This window comes from Melanotaenia boesemani, chromosome 4 (genome assembly GCF_017639745.1).
Source record: "Melanotaenia boesemani isolate fMelBoe1 chromosome 4, fMelBoe1.pri, whole genome shotgun sequence".
Lineage (NCBI taxonomy): Eukaryota > Metazoa > Chordata > Actinopteri > Atheriniformes > Melanotaeniidae > Melanotaenia > Melanotaenia boesemani.
Genome location: NC_055685.1, coordinates 19,671,361 through 19,694,818, shown reverse-complemented (window position 1 = coordinate 19,694,818; position 23,458 = coordinate 19,671,361). Strand labels below are relative to the sequence as shown.

Below are 23,458 nucleotides of genomic sequence, written 5' to 3'. Positions count from 1 at the left end.
CATCCTTCAGAGATATGCTGCTCCTACTGGTTCAAATCTGCATGGAGAAGAATTCCTAATGCAGCAAGATATTAAAACCAAACACACTTTTAAGACTGGCAAGAACTGTAGTACACTTAACATACTTACTCATTACAGACTAAAACATTCTTCTTGCATGTGTCATAAAGAATATGGGGTTGTGTTTCTTCAACACTCAGAGCAGCTTCAAAACCACGAGTTTGACTGCAGGGAGAAGGTGGATCTTCCTCAGCCTTTAATGGGTTTATGTGAATGAATTGTTGCTGCTAAAAATACCTCCAGGAAATGCTAGATGACAAAAGCACCTGGATATTTAATAATTGAGCGATGCATGGCAGGTGGGCGGAGGGCTGGATGTGCTGAGTTGTGGCTTGTGCACGTCAGGAACAATGACGCTCCAGAACAAACGGTGGGCTCACAACCCAGCTGAGGCAGGAATCCTGAGGAAGACTTTGGAAGCTCAGTGGCAAGACCACTCTTCCCGGGAAAATCCTGTTTAATATAATATGAATGAGCCTACTTGCTCCCTCGTTAACACACACACACACACACACACACAACTTAGCCACAGTGTCAAGCACACACATACACATTGCTCTAGTTTCCTTAAGGAATGGGGGAAGGGTTGAGTAGTAGCTGCAATCCAATGTTGCAGCTTAAAAATTTTAACCGAACACTGTGTACACTGTAAAAAAAAAGTTTTAATTTAATTTTAGCCTGAATTTTGTCAATTTTATGGTGAGTTGAAGATGAGTGAAAATTTTTATATTATTTCAAACCTGCAGCTTTTAAAAGTTAAATTAAAGAAGTACTGAAGAAAAAAGGAAAATGAGAATATAAATGAGATTATGAATGCCATATAAAACCATGATGCAGACATGCAATTATGGGCTAAACTAACTGAAAAGTAAGATGGGTGGATACAAGTAAATGTGTGCTTATTCATCTAAAGTTGTGACTACAAAAGTGAGTAAAATCTCATATTTAAAATGGTTATTGTGTTTTTCACCTGAGAGAGTACTTTCAAACTACAAATTTGAAATAAAATTTAGGGTTGTGGTTTCTTCATTATGAATACAACTTTTCAACTGGGATTTTAATGTCAAAAATATAACACAGGGACATAACATTATCCATGGAGAAGAAGATAAATCGATTCCACAAAATGCACAAGCGTCTAAAGTCAGTTCAACTTCATGACAAGGAAAATAATTTGCTTGAAACTTTGCTGAATTATTGGGCGTTTCTAAACAAAAGAATGAAGGAAGTAATAAACTCCATTAAATCTTGAAGTCTTTTTAAAAATATATAGGCTCCAAAGGATAAAAATAGTAGTGATAAAATGATAAACTGTCAAGAGAATGTCTTTTTTTTAGAAGAAGAAATAGTCTCTGGTGACAGTTCTTAAGGATCTTCTCTGTGTTTGTGGAAAACCTCAGAACACCATCAAAGACCTCTGTAAACGTAGCTGAATTCAACCAAAGACAGATGCCCACACACCAGGTGACAAAGTCCTTAAGAAAGGAACTATGGTGGAAGTTGGGAGCAGAAAGTAGGCAGAGCAAGATGGTGTCATCAGTTGTGAAATTACCAGATTACCCTATCTGAACTGCGGAGTTTGACGTGTTCTGGATGCATGCTCTGTCGAAAATAGTCTTGGTGCGTATGTTTAGCAGAGAGCTTCTGGGACGCTTCTGACACACACTGAGGCGCGTCCGGTGTGAACCAAACCACTGACTAAAACGGCCACGAACAGCTGCAGAGGCCGTGACGCAGCCGGAACGTGGTGCACACACACCCGGTATACATTCAGCAGTTCAGAAAGGGACAGAAAGGAAATCAGACACAGTAGCAGTGTAAAAGAGTCTGGTAATTTTCAGAGTAAAAGCCCCTCTGCAGATTGACGCTCGCTGAACCATGTAAACATTACATCATTAATTGGTCAGGGTGTCTCAGTGTCTCTTTTGTTTTTTGTTTTTTTTTTTTCATCATGGTTGTTGAGGCATTTATTCTGGAAGTGGAGGATCACAAGAGGAAATAAAGCAAAGCCGAGAGGTCTGTATGGAGCACTGAAGCCTTCAACACTAGAGCAGCATCTAACAGCCAAACGTCCAACACTCATGGAAGTTAAAACAAAAAAAAAAGCATTTGAAAAAAAGTTTTGTAAATAAACAGGATGTTAAAAAAAATGAAAAATGTTTTAGATTTAGATATAAACTACAAGTTAATTGACAGTTTATTTCATTTGAACCTTTAATTTTAAATGCATTTTCATCACTGTATCATTTACAAAAATATTTGATGTTGACATACGTGTTTCCCAGTACTGTAAATCAGTTTATTAATTATTTTGAGGAAATGTTTACATTAACAGCTGATCAAGCAGGGCTTTTAATAAGTGAATATCAAATATTATCAGGTGAAACCTGCTTTATTCAAGAAGTGTGATCAAGCAAGAAGCCCTTTGCACTGCTTAGTGTCCTTGAAGTAGCTATCAGTTTCAAAAAGGTTGGTGACCCCTGGTGTAGAGGATGTAAAGCAGGGGCAACAGGACACAGCCCTGCAGGGAGCCGGTGGAGGTGTGGAGGATGCCGGAGTAGGAGCCATTAACAAGAACTGTCTGTGAGCAGTTGGTTAAAAGTCAGTAATCCAAAAAGTGAGTTGGTGATCCAAACTAAAGCGAGATAATTAATTTTTTTTAGTGTGTGACGCTGCGTGGTAGGTTATGGCAGAAGAGAGCCTGGCAATGGTGTTCAGGGTCTCCAAATGTGTGTCATCCAGTTCCATGCTGGCAATGTATGTGATCTGCAGTGGCTCCATCAGTGACGCAACAAACTGATGTAATCTTTGACAATCCTCTTCATTGTCTTCATCACAAGGAGCTCAGGGCCCCAAGCCTCAGATCATTTATTGCTTTAGTAGGAACCTTCTTAAGGATGAGAATCCCTAAGAACTTAGTAGACCTCATTGTGCATCCAATCAATTATGTCCATGCACTATGTTCTTTAGTCAGGCCAGGTTGGGAGCCAGTTTCTCAATCACTGCCCTGTATGTTTCAAAACACCTAGTTTAAAATAATGAGTCATTAAAGGCTTCTTCAATGGCAGTTACTATCCAATCGATGATAAGCTGGCACTAGTAACTGAGCATCCAGGTCTGGCAAATGTGGAGACAAATACCCATTGAACTTGAGCAGTAACTCACATATCATATAATTAGCCATGTAATTAATATAAAGAAGGTATTGTTGTCTTCAACTCCAATATCGGTCCTGTGAGTAGTATATTTTGAAGCAAAAAAAAAAACATGAATATTCTTTTAATGCAGGTATGTTATAATTTATGACATTGTGGAAACAAAGGTAACAAATATAATGTCTTGAATGTGCATATAGCTTTCAGTTACCTTACTCGAGACATTGATATCGCTGTCCCAGTCTATTTTTTGAAGATCACTCCCAGGATCTGCAGTGTAGTTAAAGGCTACAAAACTATCTGCCCTCTGAACAGCTGGATAAATAAGTTGCATCAGTCAGTCATATGAAGTATGAAGAAATGGCGAAAACTCTGTGAAGGCACGTTTTCTGCTTTGTATTTAGGAACAGATGTTCATGCAACCACTTCTATTTTCTTGATGCCTTTGTGTAACTTCACTTTTTTCCACAAATGCAAATCCTCTTAAACTTGCACAAATTCTTTTCTTCACTACCCAAACCGTAATTTCTCTGGTGGATTTATTTCATTGTGTGACAAAGCTTGATTTGCTACTACCATTTCTGAAATCCTTTTTAAGGATTACTTTGGAAGCTTAAATTTAATAGACTAGCTTAAGTCAATAAAAAAGTGTGATCTAGCTGTTCATGCAGCTCAACAGTTCTTTAACTCAAACTTGATTTATAGTGCTTTTTCTTGATCTTTGCATATTGTAGAAATGAGTTGTTAATTCTTCTTAAACTGTGTAAGATGTATATGATGAACACAACAAAAAACTTCTTACAATTTATAAATGCATTTTTAAACAACTAGTTCATCTAACTTATGCAGCAAATAAGAATAAATTCTCAAAACCTGGAGGTCATGTGCTGTAACATTAAGAAATTTGTGTCTATTAAAAAGTTTGCAAAAGGTCATGTGATGACCGTTAAAGTTTTCCCTTTTACTTAGGGAATTATAGGCTAACATGTTGTGCATTTAAATCAGCATTCAGATTTGCTGAGTGCTGTTTGGTCACTAGCTCAGAGCCTAGCCACCTTTATCCCCCAACCAACAACTTAATTTTATACTATGTAACTGTGACTTTAACACATTAAAGGGGTAGTGCACCCTAAAATGTGTTTTGTGAGCTATAATCAACATAGTATGACTTAATTGTGATGGAAAAACACCTATACTGTTGATAAAATTTGTATTTTTTTCATTTCTTTAAAAAACGGGATTTTGTGGGAAAAATGGCTCATAACGCCCCCTAAGGGTGAAACCAGGTTTTTTTTTTCATGATGTAGAGCCGTACTTGAGCCATATTGGTGCTCCTCTACATCATGAGAAATTCTATCATATTCCTGCAATGGGACGGATTTGTGTTTTGGAGGGGTGTAAAATTAATACCAGACCACCTTCAGGACCACCTTCTTCATGTGTAGCTAAGGAGATTCAGGAGGGGAATAATCTTCCACCTCAAAGACCGCTCTGTGGTGTTAGTGCTTTGTGAATCTCACTTTCCTTCTTGCTAATGGCCGCTGAGCTGCTGTTTGTCAATCATTTCTGCCTGTGCATCCCGACCCGCCCACTCTCCGCCCCCTGATCACCGGACATCTCCAACCCCAACCCTTGCAGTTACAGGTATTTTTCAAAATTTAGTAGTGGGTGGAGTTAGGCAAAAAGTAGGGGGTGTACTTAAAGTTTAATTACAATTAAATATTTACCAAAAAATGTATGCATTTGATCGTAGTTTGTGTTACAAACAACTCGGAATGATAGTCAGTGCACAATTTCCTGGTACACCGATTACACTGATCCACCTGTAAATCAGTGTTGCCAACTTAATTATTTTGGCGCGTTATTATAAAAAGTTTTTAGACCCATTCAGCAACTCTTTTTTAAAAAGCAACCAGTGACAAATCTAGCAACGTTATTTGGTGTTATTGGAGTTACTGACGTGAAAGCATGTATAGTTTACTTTTTCTCAATGAGCAGTCTCCTCCCCAAGCAGTCAGAGCAGGAGACGTTCACCTCTGCTCCATGACCAGACTGAAAATGAAACGCGCAATGCAGACACTAGCTGATCCTGCCCTGGCTTACTATCAGATATTAATCCTTATTAGTGTGGACAAAAACATTTTAAAAGTTAAAAGTACTGTAACAAGTTGTAGAGTCTTACTTATACCAGCCAGAGCTGTTAGTTAAAGTACTTAAAATAGCACTTTAATTTTAGGTCTGTTCAGTTTTGGCCAGGGATATTTTCTATTTCTTTTTCAACTGTCTTGAATTGAAATGCAGTTAAATGCATTTTTCCAGACATTACTAGAGTTTGAGTTTACAATATTAATGTCTGTGTCTATTATTTAATTCAGTCATCCACTAAAACCTATTTAAATTAAAAAATGTTGCTTTTTGGGGCAACTATTGTTTTGCGATTAAAATGCAGTTAGTAGAGATTAATTAATAACAAAGCCTCTATTTAATTAGATTTTTTAAATGCAGTCCCACTCTAATTATATACTGCTTTTACTTTTTGAAGTGGGAGGTTCTCCATTGCTCCATTGCTCTTACGTTTTGCTGTACATGAAAATTCTCCTACCACTGCTATGCAGATGACACTCAACTATATATATATATATATATATATATATATATATATATATATATATATATATATGCACTGCCTCTAGCACTACATGACAGCACCTGGGTCCAACTGCACTCACAGCAGTCTAACTACTACTTAATTATGATATTCCATCTCGTTTGAATTCTTGCTTGTGTTGTTCTTACTCTCAGATGTAAGTTGCTTTGGAAAAAAGCGTCTGCTATATGACTGTAGAATAGAAACACAGCAAGTACTTACATCAGTTATATAGCTCGCTTAACTTCAGAAGTAAATGATCTAACAATGCTTCACTTATACTTTGTCTTTCATTAAACAATAAATTGGTTCACAAACATCGACCAATTTAAAGTATGACTCACAACAAAACTGTGCCAAAAAGAAAGATCAGTAACAGCAGTTCAAATTGTGATGTAAAACAGGATGAGAAAAATTAAGTATTTTAGAACAAAACTGCCAATCAAGTATTTTTATATCAATTTGCTGTGTGGTGTGACTTGGTTTGATGTGCACTGATGTTAGTACTCTGGATAGGTGCTGTGTACTTTCTCATATGTTGAATAATGTGTGTCCAACAACACCTGGGGGGCATGGCATGTGGTGCATGGCGGGCAGGGCCACTTAGGTGGCCCGGCTCGCGGCTCATTGCAGTCACTGCCCCTCAATTTTAATTGCACACAACACACACTACATAAACAGTCAGGAGCGGGGAGGGAGAGGGTATTGGGGACCTCTTGCGCCCCTGCTCCTCCTGTGTGGCTGGGGGCGGGCGGGGGGGGGGGGTTGCCCCGGGGCCGGGTCCCGGGATGGCTGCGCTGGTGGGCTGCTGGCTCTATGGGGGTTGGGGCCCGCTGTCCGCTGGTCCGCCTGGGGTGTCCCCCACGGGGCATGGTGGGAGGGTTGTGTGTGGCGTGATTATGTGGTGGTGAGCGATTGTGGGTGCGGCACGGGGGAGGGTGTGAGTGTGGGGTTATATGGGGTGCAGGTTGAAGTAGATGGGGAGTGGGGGGAGGGGCACGATAGCACCCTGGTTCCCGGGGTGTGCGGCTGGAACATTGGGGTGTGTGCTGGCCTACGCCGGGTGGCTGTCTGGGGGGGCCTGGTCCTCCTGGGCATGTTGCGGGCCCTCTGCCTTTGGGGGGTGGGGCGGCCGCCTCTGGGCTCCCGGGGTCCTGGGCCCTTCGCTTGGGCTGCCCTGGGTGGGCCGGTCCCTGGCGGGGCCGGCGGCTGCTGATCTTGGCCCACTGGGGCCTGTGCCCCGGGACCGTGGGGGGCTCTTGCTGGGGCTCTCCTCTGCTGCCCTTCGGGTGGGGCTGGAGTTGTCTTTGTCGTGGGGTGGCATGGGTTGGTGCTCCGGGTCTGCTGCTGAGGGCCCGGCCCAGGCCCTGGTCTGCCTCTGGCCTCTGTGGAGGCGAGGTCGCATTTGCATGATCTCACTCACCACTCTTCATCACTAATCACTCCTTGTTTCTCATGCTCTGCATGCTGACACAGTCACTGAGTTGTCTAGTGGGTTTTCAATATTAAGCGATAATTATTAAAAAAGGAAAAAGAGGAGAAAGGAAAAAAAAAAAAAAAAATTGTATTTTTCCTGTGAGTTAGTATCTGGTTGCTGTTATGTCTTTTTGATTTGATTTGGTTATTACTTAAAAACTCTTAATGACTGGCAGCCCTGTTTTTTTTTTTTTTTCTGTGTGTGTGTTTCTGTGTTTCTGCTTTTGTAAAAGTTGTAGGAAATTTTCTGGTGTGTTCATGTACAGGTGTAACAGTTTGTTGTCTGGTGATGGTGTGGATTATAGGGTCGTTTTCCTTCTGTCTGTGATCTTTTTGTCTCCTTTCTTCTTTCCCTTTTGCTCTTTTTTTTGCTATTTTCCATCTTTTTCTGTCCCCTCCGGTCAGGTCCAGCAAGATTACATAGATTCCGTGATTCAAAGTAAATAAATTAATTAATTAATCACATTATCAAGAGGAGCCTTACCCATAGGCCTCCCCTTGGCAGAGCAAATTTGTTCAGCACGATACAGCAACCAGATTATCATTTTGCTTGCTATGATGCTGGACAGGACAAGTTAAAAAAAAAAAAAAAATAAAATAAATAAATAAAATGAATAATGTGTGTCCAAATTTACAACTACATCAAAGCACAAAGTATGCCACAGATCTCAAAAGAAGCACACCTTGTAGAAGAGAAGGTGGAGTTTACTGGGGTGGTTCTAAAGACAGGGGGTGTGAGAGTGCTGTCATACTGTGGTTTTGTGCCAAAGCATGTCACAGTTATATCACCAAGACCTCAGTAGAGGTTCTTAACTTGTCAAACAGCAGATAATGTCTCCTTTAGGTTGCATGCTCTGTCGTTGCATACCCCTGTGATGCACTGCCATTGTTTTTTTTTTTTCTTTAAAGAAAAAACAAAAAAAAAGGAAAGGTAGTTGTTCTTCTGAAGAAATAACTCACAGCATTTAAACACTTACACTTGTTTAGCTTTCACTCCGTGTGTGTAAGAATTTTATGAGAACAGTGATTTGGAAGGAAGCATGAATGACTCTTGAGTGAACGTAAGAGTATGTGCATGTGTGTAAGTGTGTGTTTGTGTGCACGCCTGTGTGTCATCTCCAGCTGAGCAGCAGGATGCAGACAACCAGGATGAGATAAGCGAGGGTGAATGGAGGGAGCTTTGCATGTGTGTGTGTGAAGTGTGTGAGTAGGCATACATTTGTGTGTTCGTGTGGGGAAATCACTTCACAAAGGCCTGGAAGTGTGTGTTCCCCTGTCTGCCAGTATGGGACTCAAAGGAGATAAGCAGACAGCCAAATATTCCCCGTGTGTTTTCCCAGCAAAAACAGGAGGCGGAATACCAACCACTCAGACCAATGCCACAGGGTCAGGTCTGGAATGAGTCGTGCTTCCAGGTCTTACAAGCTGCACAAAAAAAGGCACAACAACCAGCTCTTCACGCACAAACAAAAAAATAAAACAAAATTGTTGATAAATCCATCTATCCTTGATTTTGTCCTGAAAATCCAACTCATATGTGAAATCAAGAAATCACCAAATCGAAAATTCTTATATTCATGTTGGAATTTGTAGTGTGTCTTTCTGCAGGGCCAGACTGTGCATATCTTTGCACAAATTCATAAGCACAAATTTGCATTTGGGCATGTACTGTACAAGTAAGTAGGTGTTAGATAAAGCAGAAATAGTATTTCTTGTAAATACAAGTTAGGCTATTTATGAATTCAGATTGTAAAGATGGAGATTAAATGTTTGATAAAGAAAATAAAAAGGTAAAAAAAACGGCTAATTTGTGAAAATGTTACACACACATATTCATTTAATCAGACTACCTGCATCAATATATAAAACAACATAGTAATAAAAAAATCCAAATACATTACAAAAAAAAGGTAAATGTATATAGCAAATTCCAAAAAGGTTTTCTGAGACACTGTGATATTAGCTTTTGTTTCATGTTTTTTCTTTATTAATTAATTTTTGTTTATTTAAAAATAGTTTAAGCAATGTTTCACAGCTTGAGAATTAACTTTGGTTAAAAATGACCTCAAACTGATGCAAAATTCAGCAGTAAGTGCTATGATGAAAACAACAAATATTCCCTGTCGCAGCTTCAATGGATTGGCTACCGGCAGTGTTGTGAGCTAATATTATAATCTCTTTTTTCTATTATTAAATAACTGAGCTGGCCCCTTACAATCATGCTCTCAGATCTGCAGACCAGCTCTTGCCCTGCATCCTCAGGACAAGCCCGAAGACAGAGGGCAGTAGAACATTTACACTAAGAGTTTTGCAACTGTGAAATAAAATCTCCTTGACAATTAGAATATGTGTGTTTGTCATTTAAAACCAACTTTTTAAATTGCTTCATATCAGAAGACTGTTGTTTTTATTTTGCTGTTACTTACTGTTGGGATTGCTATTTTCTGACTTCATATTTTTATATTCATTCATTCATTTATTCATTTTCTGTACGGCTTTGTCCAATTAAGGGTAAAGGGGGAATCTGGAGCCTTTCCCTAATTCAACCTAGATATAATGGCAGTTAGATAAAAACTACACTGACCAACAAGGGAAGAATAACAGCTAGATAATTTATTTGAATATTATGTATGCACAGATTTTTCCCTCCTTGATGGTACAGGCATATTCCTAGATTACAATGCCAGGATTCATTGGGCTCAAACTGTGACCCAGGTTCAGCGAGCATGAGACATTGTTTTCACACATGAATTGATCACCACAGAGTACAGACCTTGACTCCATTGAAAAACTTTGGGTTGTGCTAGAAAAGAATTTATGCATGTCCGACTCCCCCATCATCAATACAAGGATCTTGGCCACAGCACTGAAAGCTGTGACTTGCACATACTCATCAAAACACTGTCCCTGCAAATGCATGTTGTATTTAAAGATAAAGGTGTTCCAATAAATGTTATTAGTATGGAGATTTTGTTGTTATTTTTTTTTCTCTGTAGTGTAGGTTGTTAGAACATCAAAGGACATGTAAGAGGTAGGTATTTTGTGAATCCTGAGGGTTAAGTAGTACACAGGAGCACATAAACAAATGAATTTTTGATCCATGTGAGCAGAATAATGAGAAGAGCACAGACCTCCAATGCTAGAGTTAAATTCTTCTATGATGCACATATCAGTACCCAAACCTATTTGAATTAACTTTTTTATTTTCTTCTAAAACAATCTGGATCTGCATAAAACTGTGATTGTCTCTTCCTTTGCTCATGTAAAGTCTTTTTATTAACAATAAACTATTTACAGTTTATCTAAGGCGAGCTTACACAAGGTCTTTGACGCAAGGTCTGCCATATTTCATAGTAGAAAAAAAGGCCTAATCATTTACTGTTGCATGTTTTCTGAATTTTGGTATTGTGTTGGCAGCAGTCTGCAACTCTGCTACTAGATGTCACTAATTCCTACACACACTACATTCAGAATCGTCAGACATTACAACGAGGTTTTAGAAGAAAAAGTATCCTTTGTTATATTATTTTTATGAACGTATCTGAGCAGCTGCTAACTGATAATATGTATAATTGGTGAAGTTTTAACCTCACTATAGATGATGTACAAAATCTTCACAGAACTGCATGGAAACTTCGTGGAAGAAAGTAGTGTCTAGCAGAGACCCTAAACAGAGATGAAATGGCAGTTAATGTATCAGCCAGTTATCATTTTAAAGGCGATCACGGTCTTCTTCTAAGAGCAGAAAAAGATTGTGGATCGTGGGCCTCTGAATCCCACATGCAGCAAAATTGCTGCTGTGCTCACTTTGTGTCTCAAAATGTAAAACTCTAATACCATATCATAAAAAATAATCTTTTTAAAACTAAAATGATAAAATAAACAAATGCATCTAATAATTTCCCTTCACACAGATTTACTTTTAGGAAGCACATAATGAAAGGTTCACTAACAATAGCTGGTATCACTTAAGGAAAGCAGGAACACAACCACAAGTCTGTAACAAAACTGAAGTATTAGGCACCATTTTATAACATAGTTATTTCATTATTAAGTCCACAAGAGTGTACAAATGATAAAAATGTACATTTATTAAGAATATTTATTCCAATCCTTTGACTGCCAACTAAATTGTTATCTCATGGAATTATGCACATGCTGGTTGCATGAGGACAAAAAGTACAAACGCTTAAAACTTTAGAATATAAACCTAAACTCGCTTTTATCTAGACATAGCCGAGCAATCCATCTTGTAACTAGGTTGTGGTTTTAATTAAGGAAGTGTCAGCTTCACTTGATGAGAACTGCAACCAATGAGAATCAAATAACCCACAACGATGTGTACTTTCAAAACCCTAACTGTATATTTGTTATTATCTTAACCTTCATACTAATCCTAACCTTATACTTTAAATGGAAGGGGTACTAAACGAGAGAATGTTCAGTGGAATACTTGGTGAAGAAGGAACAATCCCTTGTATGTGAATCAGTAGAGTGCCATCTACTACATCACCTCCATCTTACAAGTAACAAAAATGAACAGTTTGTCATGTGCTTTCATTTACATAAAATAGTAATATATTGCAGGAGAAGCCTGTCATTGTGCAGCAACACATGGAAGTTATCACATTGTGAGAATGAAGGTAAGTGCAGAATGTATACATCCTCGCCTAAGCTGCGTCTCTATATGGACAAAAGGAGATGAGAGAGGAAATCTGACGGTGGTGCAATTAGAGAGTATCTATTATGGGACTGTTACTGAAGAACGAAGAAAATGTAAGACATGACTACAAGTATATTGCAGAAATCAGGGTAATTTGTTAGCCACACATCAAGAATAGTGCAGGAGGCACCTTGTTGATTATGTTGGAACCACATAATATTGCTGAGTCAGTGGAAAATCTACAGGTCAGCAGAAGAGAATATTTTTCCATAAATTCTCCAAAAGATCACCTGAACCATTTGGCCATTAATCATTTATAAACATTCACATGTTATTACCAACTCTTGTTAGGGTATCTCTAAAGAAGTCCAGAGGGAATGTAATATGCTTGAAAAATTTCAAGGCCGCACATATTTTTGCATCCTTTGTGTTCAGTTTGGGATCATCACCATAAACAATGGTTTTAAAGCTCAAATCAGTTGTGACGACATGAACCAAGGAACACAAGAAAAAAATCTTTCTCATCTGAAGAAATCCTTTTTTTCCCCAGATGTTAACAAAAGAAAAAAAAACTCATGACTCATCTCGTGATAGCAACACTATCATGAATCGATGTAGGCATGTATGTGCATCTGCTGTTACCAAAAACGCAAACAGATTTTCAACTCTGTGAAATATGATACTTGTGCATGTGCAAAAGGCTGTAATAAGTCCTAGCATGGTAGCATAGTGCATTCTTTATGTGCATGCATATTTCCAGCAAATAAAAACACAGCCCATGTTTTTTCACTCAGCTATTTTAACCTACAAAACTCACTCAGATGGTCAAACTTATGTAGACTGACTGTCTCCTTGTAACCTGCTGGGCTTCCATCCAAACACATGTACACAAACAAACAGTTCCTTTTTAGTGAACCTAAAGCCACAGAGTATCTACTAGTGTAAAGTATCCACATAAAATGACCTTTATAAAACAGAGTCAGTATATTTTGCACAAACATACATTTCACACACTCACACACATACAGGTCAGGTTTGTCAGGTTTGTGTATTTGGTATGTGAGGAATGTATGTCAGCCAGCTTGTGGACAGTCAGTCCTCTGGGTGGAGTTCTTATCAATCAGATGTGTCATCACAGACAACCTTATAAAACACTTAAACACAAATACAAACCAATAATATTGTGCAATTAAGCACAAAGTCAAAAGGGATGTAATCCAAACAAAAATCTAGGTGTTAAGAAATAATTATTGGTTTTTCTAACCTCCTAACATACTGATATGAAGTAGGAAAAACCAACAAGTGAGAGTGAAACACTGGGGCTTGCTGGTCTGGACAAAAAAAATGGTAATCTTAGACAATGTTACACATCAAAGCCGCACAATACTATGCAGACACTCCTGTTCACATCATCCGGCAAGAATTTACTGTAGGCAAAGCTGTCACAATCAGGAACTTTGTTGATGATTAATTCTTAAACAAATAATTGTGATCAACATTCAAACTGACTTGATCATTTTCTATCACAACAACACTGAAAGCCTGGTAATAATTTAATAAAACCCATACAACTTCAAAGAAAAAGAGGCATTTATAGGCAATAAATATTGAAAGATGTGAATAAGAATTGTGTCTCTGTCCTTTATTTTTACCTTAAAACCTTTCAAACAAATGCTTAAACTGGATAATGTAGATGTTATTATCCCTGAGAGAAGATGTTCAGTTGTGATGGATCTTAAGAGTAAAATTTTGATTAATGTTATTGGGGCTTTTGACCTAATCTTTATGCTGCTAACCCAAAAAGTGACTCCAGCAAGTTACTGGGTTCTTTCTTTGTGCTTTATTTATAAAATAATAATAATAATAATAAATAAAAACATCCACAGTGATGCCATGATTCCAGAGTTTGGAACAAAATGCATTATCTTAATTTTAAGAAGTAATTTGATATTACCTTCATTAGTAAATAAGAAATTTAGCATCTCCAAATAAACAGTTTGTAACACTTCTTTGGTACAATTACATCAAAGCAGAAAAAGGGCTCCAATGAGGCTCCCGTTGTTTTTTTTTTTTTTTTTGAAGAATGACTAAAGTCTTTAATTAGTCCCGTGTTCCCAAAAGAGATCTGCTGTGGGTGGAATATTTAAAAACCTGCCGATGAATGAACTGCAATACAACTAGAAAAACGTTACTTTCTTTAACATGTAAAAACCTCTTTACAGAGTGACAACAATTCTAGGAATTAAAAAACAGATTTTGTTGATATTACATACATGCCCAATTTGCAGATAAGTTGTTCGACTTTCTAAAAAGAGATTAAAAAAATTAATTCTGCTATTCATCAATCCATTTGAGCCTTTAATAAACAATCAAATATATATAGGATATGATTTTCAGTGTCTTTAATAAACATACTTCATTGTATCATGCCATAAAAAACTCTTTAGCTCTTTAACGTCACGAGCCAGGTCCATCACAGTTTGTTGTTAAGTTGAGATTTTTTACATATCTCTTGTCAGAGCATTCAAGGATTTTTTTATTTATTTAATCCAAATCACCTTCCATTGTAGCAATGGTTTTCTTAGGCTGCCCTATGCTGAGCTTTTAACGCTATTGAGCTTGTGACTATGCAAATGCAGCCCTGATTACCCTGACCATCACAGTGGAAAATACACTGATGGTGTTGGGAAGACTGTTGCGGTGAAGAAGAGTCTCCAGAGGATCAGAGTCCAGCTGGACTGTGACATCTTTTTTTTTAAATTACACTTTTTAATCATTTTGGAAGTAAGGATGCAAATTTACAGTTTTATAAGAGGAATCTGTGTCCATTCTGGCTGAGTACAAGTTTCGGCTGCTCAACAGTCCGTCTTCATCATGTTTAATTCTCCTCCTTGTGAAGTGCCATAAATCTTCACTTCAATTAAATGCATATATGCACTGCATTAAATGAAGCTGTGTAGATGCTAGTTGCACATATGAGGCCTGGCTTTTTTCCCACTTCAATAATCATGAAACTCCTGGGACCAGACATCACCTTCATAACTTTGGCACTTTGGCACACTAAAAACAATTTGAAATCTGGATTAATCTGACCACCAAAGACATGATCACTTTCTTTCTGTATACAGTAAATAAGATGAATTTGTGCACAGGGAACTTAGCAATATTTCTGCATACAGAATATACGGCTTCCTCCTTGTGCTATAGTTAAATTTCTCTATATGGTGGTGGACTGTACTGAATGGAAGTTGTTTTCCAAAAAGTACTTTAGAGTACAAGTCCCTATGTGGTTATATTGGTCATTAAAAGATCAACATTCTTTGCAATTTTGCATCAACAATCTTTAAAGTCAAAGATTACATAAAGGAATTCAATCTACGCATTGAAAAAAATCTTTTGTTAGATTATTCTTGCATATCCTCACAAAGAAAATCATCGCAAAGAATTAACAAACAGCCTATAGATTCAAATTTTTTTGTTTAGTTTTTCAGATTTTAAAAGGTTCCAACTTTTGTAGAAAATAATTGCACACACTAAAAAAAAGTTTCTTGTGGCTTTACATCAAACATGATTGTAATGTGGCTTCAACTCTGTTATTATAGGAGACCACAGCAGTGGGAGTATCTGCAAGATGAGGAAAGAGAAAATGAGAGACAAGACAACATGCAGGGCTCTGACAGTGAAAGGAGAGTGTCTGATCCATTACCATCTGGAACGGTCGAACGGGTCCACACGGTTTAGGAATTACATACTAAGTTACATCTGTATAAGAACAACAAATAAAAAATAATCATTTTTCTGTATAGTGCATTTAAAAGAACATTGCTTAGTCTTCTTAAAATATATATTTCTATTTAGCCTAATTATTATCTTTGCTTTAATATAAATAATTGGGGCATTTTTTTAGTGAGAGGAGATGGGAAGAGTTTTTGTATTTTGTGTGCAATGTGTTTTAGACCCACTGCTCATGTTCAATTCGAAAATTAAACAAATTTGCCAAAACATTCCATCCTAGGCTAAATTATGTTGTGTTGTGAGTGTTAACACAGCCTCAGTTTTACTAATTGTTATATTGTATGACTATTTCAGTTCTTTTTCATTTTAAATCTGTCCTGTTCTCCATCTTCTCAACATATCCAAGTGAAAAGTTTCCTTGAGACCGTCCAAGGAGAAACCAGGAGAAGCTTCTGCAGCAAGAGGTACAAATCTGATCCATGGTTGGAGTACTCGCTGACTGTACATTACTCACAAAAAGTTAGGAATATTCTGCTTCTTATATGATGACAGAATTAACTTAAAATTCATTACAACTTTTACAGCTGAACTTAGTTTCGTTTTTCTAAACTTCTGAATAAATGTGCAACTGTTCAGTGTTTAAGTATTTATTGTACATGCTGTTCTCTAATGGGATGATTAACTGCTAAATGTAATAAAAGAAAAAGGGTACCGGAACCATTAATGGACCACTAAATGTTCTGGTACAATGACAGTTTGTATCTAAACAGTCCTCTTCACAATCAGACCAACACAACACTAACACATGACAAGTCATTAAAACAATGACATTTTATGTTGTGATATAACACTGTTGTTAGATTTAGTTTTAGTAAATAGTTTGAGATGGAGAAATAGCCATTATATGATCGACTTAAAATATAAAAGAAGCTCCACTCATAAGTGTATCAGTGGAAAATCAGCTTTTTACATTTCTGAAAGTTTAATACCTCTAACATTTGGTGAATAGTGTAAGTTATTCTCATTGGTAAGCTGCTAAAATGATAACCTGATACATGCCTGTGTGCAAAAGTGGTGTACATTCCTTTGCTTTTAAAAAATACATTCAATTATTCAAACTACTGAGGAAAGAGAGGGATGAACTTGTTCTGAATAAATGATTAAACTAATGATAAGTAAGCTGTTGTGGTGCACTGGTATGTTCTTATTCAATTGCTTATTTTGTATAAATGCAGCCTGGGATGCTGATCTGAAGAATTCATGCCCCCCTCTCTCGCTAACCCATAAACATTTTTCTAGATCCGCCCCTGATCATTTCATATGTGTGTGTATGAGAGAGAGAGAGAGAGAGAGAGAGAGAGCATCACTGCCCTTGATGGTTCAGATGATTCCAGCTGTTTTTCCATCTTCATTGATGGTTAATTTAAAAGCTGCAATCACTCATTCACACTCGGTGTTCTTGGCCATATCAACCCAACACTGTACTCAGGTGATGCACGCGCTGTGCGTGCGTGCACTAAAAAGTGCATCTCGACTGGGCAACGCGGCTTAGTGGAACCGTCCCCGGGCTGCACGTGGCATCCATCTGCGGGATCACCACGAACACTGACTTATCGGTAGCCTAATGGAGGGTGGGGGGAAAGGGGAATCTGGCCTGGTGCACACGCACATAAACACATGTGCGCTGTCATCGTTCATACACACGTACACGTGCCTTATCAGAGGCAGATGCAGGAGAGGATCACTGGGACCACACACGCAAAACAGTAATACTGAAACGATTTGTAGAGTGAAGTTGAAACAAGACTCACCAGCTTTGCACGGGTCTTTGTAGTCGATGCTCTCTACTTTCTCCTCTTCATAATAATCAAAGTCTGCCTCCTCGTAGTCGAAACAGTTGGAAACAGTAACTTTGCTCCAAAAAGTCAAGCCCGCAAGCACCAGCGTGATCCAGCGCATCTTAGCGGCCAGTGCCGAGGACACTCGGTCCATCTGAAGACTACAATAAACAAATAAAGGCCTTTATGTTCGACTCCTTTGCTGTCAGGAGATGGTCCTTTTTCTGAAGGAAGAAACGGTGACAGGAATTTATCGGATCATCGTGAAGATTGCTGTCTTCTCTGACAGTCTGGTTGTGGATAGCAGCAGTGGACTGCGGTGAGTTACTCTGCCCGGCTCCCGTTGATGGGGTGAGTACACTGAGGTATCATCTGTGTTCGTCCTTTGGAGTCAGCAAAGTGTCCGCTGAGAAGCTCCGCTGTCCTCTGCTGTGGTTTTGCAGGTGAGGCTGCTGTGGAACAAAAAGGAGAGAGAGGCTGTGAGGAGATCAGGGACTGGGTGGTCTGAGCGTAAAGACGCACGGCGGGGTTTTTGCTGCTCACACAAGAAACATCCGTCTTGCATATTTCCACCCAGCACCGATGTCTCTCCCTCTCTCTCCCGTGTCCGGTAGTGGTGGCCTACTATCTCTATCTGCCCATGTCAGCGCACCGCCCTCACACACGCGCGCGCCGCGCGCGCACACACACCACCACATACCTACACGTTTCTATCCAAGTGATGAACAATCAAAACTATCTTTTTCTTTTGTCCTCATTCGCTATGCTTCTGCAGCCCTAAACAAATTTAAGATGCTTTTCTCTGATCTTAGAACAGCAACATCGGAAGAAGCGCGCCGATTATTACAGGTTAATGGGCCGTTATTTCCACAGATCCATAAAGAGAAGTTGCATGAATAAAACCGGTAGCGGTAAAAGTAACATGGTGACCACAAATTAGCATGGCTGTTATTTGGTTATTTAGAGGCAAGTGCCAAGTAGGTGATACCTAAACCATAAATGCCCAGAGGCATATGTTGGAAATCCTTACAGCCATGGCAGTCAAGAAAAGGCTTTGGCTTGGTTGGGTTTTCTGGCAGCAATAAGATCATCATGGAGCAAAATAGTTAAAGCAATGGGAATGTTAAAGCTCATCATACCACTCTACATAATACTTGATTTTATTTATATTTTCACTTTAATTAGTGACCAATTCAATGTAGATAGATAGATAGATAGATAGATAGATAGATAGATAGATAGATAGATAGATAGATAGATAGATAGACAGACAGACATTTAGATAGATAGATGTAATGACTGATTGACTGAACCTATGATGTTTTAATCTGTCACAAACAACTTGATCGAAAAACAAATGAGTTTGTATGAGCTCATGACCCTCCACTCTATCCCGACACCTAGAAGTGCAGAGTTGCCTCTACATTTTACATGTGTGCATGAAGCCACAACACACAGTTCAAAGAGTCAAGAAAAAAAATGAAACATGAATATAAAATATTTAATAATCATTTACAGCAACCTGGCGTCTGTTCCTTAATTTTGCAAAAGTTGACATGCACCTCCCAAGTGCATCTTCCACACCGGGACAAGAGCGGTAAAAATAAAACAAGCAGTTGTAGACAGACGACCAGTGCAGCCTGTGAACACCTTGCCAGGATAAATCCTCCTGAGACGAGTTCACCCTTCGTCTCCGCGGCTTACCTGCTTCGTTTACCTGTCCGGGGCGCGTCGATTTGTTGAGGCGTTACGAAGCGACCCATCGTGCTTCGAACGCTGGGTCTTTATTGGGATTCTCAGGGGACCTCAGATGTCACTCGGTACCGGCAGATCCGAACGTGCCCGTCTCCCCCATTTATTACCGGGAGATTACCGGAGCGCTGTCTCTGTTGCTCCCAACTAATCCTGCCCTCGGGGAGAGGTAGCGGAGCGCTGACGTCACTATCAATCCAGCCGCAAGCTGTCCACTATACACGCCCCCGGTTATGGACACAAATCCCCTGGAGACAACACACACACACACACACACACACACACACACACACACACACACATACACACGGAGTTAATTTAGTATAAATCAACACACTCTTCAATTTTTCATTCCCAGTTTATAGGCACATACAGGGGAAAATTAGCAGAAGAAACAACAATCACTGATATCTCAGATTTCCTACAATGAACCGAGTGAAGTAACTATGTCAATGGTTAAGCAATTGATGGTGCAAAAACGCTTGGGATGTGTAAGCAAAGCTGCTACCACAGTCTGCAATTCAAAAAGACAAGCCTGATTATAACTGTGAAAACCATCACCAGCAGAGTGTGCTGAAGCACTACTGCTTAGGTCAGCAAAACTGTTAAAGGAAGCAATTAAGTTCCTAAAATTCTTGAATTTGAGTTCAGTGCGGATTTGGTGTGCATAATATTCATTTCAAGCAGCAGTTCCACTTGGAGTTGACATCTCTTGCATTTGATGTCAAACTTATGTCAACTTGTGTTTACCACATACTTCTCAGATCAGCATGCTGGTGTGTTTATTTAAAAAAAGGAGCAAAACACACAAAACACAGTATTATAACATAGTCCAACAAGTATAGTAACCAAATGAGGTTATTAGGCAAATTAAAACTTTGATCTGATGATGCTTGAAGGCGTTGTCTGAGAATCACTAAAATTGCTTGAGTTACCTTTTTATTGTTAAAACTATATATAATTGAAATCCAGGCATATTCATGGAGACAGGCCTGTTGGACCAAAGATGAAGTAAGTATCAAACATGGCCATCAGATGTCAATGACAGCAACAAGATTAGCTCATTTGCATAATTAAACTAGATATTTAATTGAATTTCGAGAATGTTTCGAAGGAAAGAATCAAGAAACTAGTTTAAACCTCACCCCATTTTGAATGGGAAGTGAATAAATTGATCACCAATTTGCTGTGAAATGGAGAAGGGGTTGGATTAAATGAATTTCTTTTCGAACCTAAACACAACCAAATGAACCTCATCCTTCCCTTTTTTTAAAAAAAAGTTAAGTCACCTTTTTTCTGGATGTCAACCCATCGGTTGTGTTCTTGACATAATCATTTATGGTTTCAAATCATTCGCATTTTCCTCACCATCATCAATTATAGATTATGTCCCATTTTCAGAAATATCCAATAAGATATTTCCAGCCATTTATTAATCAAATAAATTAAACTTTTTATTCTAACAGAAGTCCTATTTATGTCCACTTGGACTATCTCTTAGTTTACAATTAATTACAATTATTTTAAATGTGTGATTCCAAAGGAGGAAAACAGCATTGTTATGAAATGCAAATTGTTTTATGGTATGTGTTTGTCAGCACTCAAGAGCTCCACTTCAGATGAGAAGAAGCACCAGCAAACTGAATACAGCTCTACAGCATTAGTGGTGAGGCAGGGCTAGCTTCAGCTTGGCTGAATCTGTCCCTCTGTGGGGAATTAACATTATATCTGGCCTTGTGAAGAGAGAGATGTCACATTTAAAAGTTCATATGCATAATACATACCTGGGCAATAAAAATCTGCATGTAAAACATGTTGGCTTTTGTTGGCAGTGCTGTACTGTAATAATACACTTAAAACTGTCTGAATGTTCAAATATAAATAAATAATGATCAAATTGTTTAAAAATCCTCAGTAAAGTACTATATGTTTGCATGTGTTTGTGGTCTGCGTTCCCCTCCTAAGCAATTGCTAATTAAGACTGTGGAAAGAAATGAGTGGCATTCTTCAACCACTTACAAATATCTTTGTGAAGGTACCATACAGCCAATCTATTCAGCAAAATGCTTTCTTTCTTAAATAGAATCCAGCTATTAAAGTAAGTGCTGTGCACAGGTATTTGTGTCCCTATTTAAAGCATTTATTGATTAGTGAGTTTCCGAAAGTCTATGAAAGTACCTCGCCAGCATTCTGTACCAGCACACTGACCCCCACCGCCCCTACCTGAAACCACACACTTTTATTTCCAAACACATAGACACACACACACACACACACACACACACACACACACACACACACACACACACACACACACACACACACACACACACACACACACACACACACAAACATGAAGAAGAACCCACAAACCGAGCAGCAGCCTCTTGAGACTCCTTCAAGTGCTGTGCTCTGCAGCTATTGGAGAATATTATTAGCTTTATTTCACACAATTCCCTCCCAAATCTATATGCAGTAGCCTTGAACTTAACAAAGGTTGCACTGTACTTCAGCTTTAAAGGTATATGCTGCTGTCATTTGAGTAATCAAAATGTAATACTAAAAGTTTGTGTATATCTCAGGAATAGCTGGTACTAAAATAAAAAAATAACCTGAAGGACAACAGGACAACTTTGTGTAGTAATTAATCTGGATGGCATTAATTTGGCTTTCAGTACTATAGTGATGAACCTCAGAGTTATTTTTGACTAGGATTTGTGCTTTGGCTTGCATTTAAAACAGATTTCTAGAGCCACTTTCTTCCACCATATTGCAAGAATTGAGGACATTCTATCTCAGAGTGATATGTATGGCATACTCTTTTTGTTGTCGTCCGCAGCTGCAACCATTACGAGGGTTCCTATAGAACCTCAAAAAGACCCTGCCTCGGAGTAGGAGCTAAAATGGTTATAGGAACTGAGGGCTTTTACTCCTAGTTCCTATATGTCAGAATGCGCGAAAAAATGGCCTGGTTCCCGAAAAGGTTATAGGAACTGCAAAAGGTTCCTGCAGTTGGAAAGGGGCTATAGAAAAACTAGTCGTTACTTCAAGATTGGATTACTGCAAATCCTTATTGTTGTGCTGTCTCAAATGTGCCCTGAAAAGTCTCCAGCTGATCCAAAATACTGCAGTGAGGGTTCTGATGAGAACTAGCGGGAGAGATTATATTTCTCCAGTTTTAGCCCTTCTTCATTGGCTCCCTGTTAAATCTAAGATAGAATTTATAATTCTTCTCCTCACACATAAAGCTCTCCATGACCAGGTTCCACTGTATATCAAAGATCTCAGAGTTCCATATAATCAACAGATCCCTTCGCACTCAGACAGCAGGTTTACATGTGGTTCCCAGAGTCTCTAAGAGCAGAATGGAGGCAGAGCCTTTGGCCATAAAGCCCCTCTCTTGTGGAACCAGCTCCCAGTTTGGGTTCGGAGGGCAGACATCCTTCTACCTTTAAGATCAGGCTTAAGATCTTATAGTTAGGGGTGGTCTAGCCCTCCCTTAGTTATGCTGCCACAGGCATAGACTGCTGTCCCATGATGCACTGAGCACTTCCTTTTCATCTCCATGCTCCTGAAACACATGACAGTATTAGCATCATTAATAAATTTCTCCTCTCTCAGCAGGTCTTCCTGGCTAAAAGTTGCAGTGTCTGTTGGCTGGTTTCCTGGCCTCTACACTCCAACCAGTTGAGGCAGATGGCTGCCCAGCTTGAGCAGGGTTCTGCTAGAGGTTTTCTCTTCCTGTTAAAAGGGAGTTTTTCATTTCCACTGTCGCCTCTTGCATGCTCAGGATGAGGGATTGGATCAAAGTGAAGATTTGAAACAATCTGTTGGTTTTCCTTTCCTTAACTAGGCAATTATTTATTATGAATTGGCTCCACTGGATTTGTCTGTAAAATACCCTGAGATAACAATGTTAATAAGTGACGCTATATAAATAAAGTTGATTTAAATTGAATTTTGTTCTAAAAAATATTAAAAAATAAAATAAGATATTAATCAGGTACAAAAGGCAACTTTTTGTTTTGTTTTTTGTTAGTTTGTGTTGTAAATAGTGGAGATTTCAGCAAGTAAAGAGATAAATATGTATTACACAATGGCAATGAAACACTGCTTTTCAAAGCAGTAACTA

At 38.7% G+C, this 23,458-nt stretch overlaps 1 protein-coding gene across 3 annotated transcripts in view; it reads right to left on the bottom strand.

Moving 5' to 3' along the window:
• The window catches only part of tll1 (tolloid-like 1), a 61,750-nt gene extending 42,374 nt beyond the window's left edge, over positions 1-19,376 (bottom strand). Inside the window, exons 1-2 of one of the 3 annotated variants that reach the window (XM_041984244.1) lie at positions 19,279-19,376; positions 17,548-18,026 (exon numbers count right to left, since the gene is read on the bottom strand). In XM_041984244.1, coding sequence (XP_041840178.1) covers positions 17,548-17,728 — 181 coding nt within the window. In that variant the 5' untranslated portion in view covers positions 17,729-18,026; positions 19,279-19,376. Of the gene's footprint in view, positions 1-17,547; positions 18,081-18,604; positions 18,683-19,278 lie in introns of those variants that run through there. The other 2 variants (XM_041984245.1, XM_041984243.1) reach the window with 2 other exon arrangements.
• Between the last annotated feature and the right edge of the window lie 4,082 nt (positions 19,377-23,458).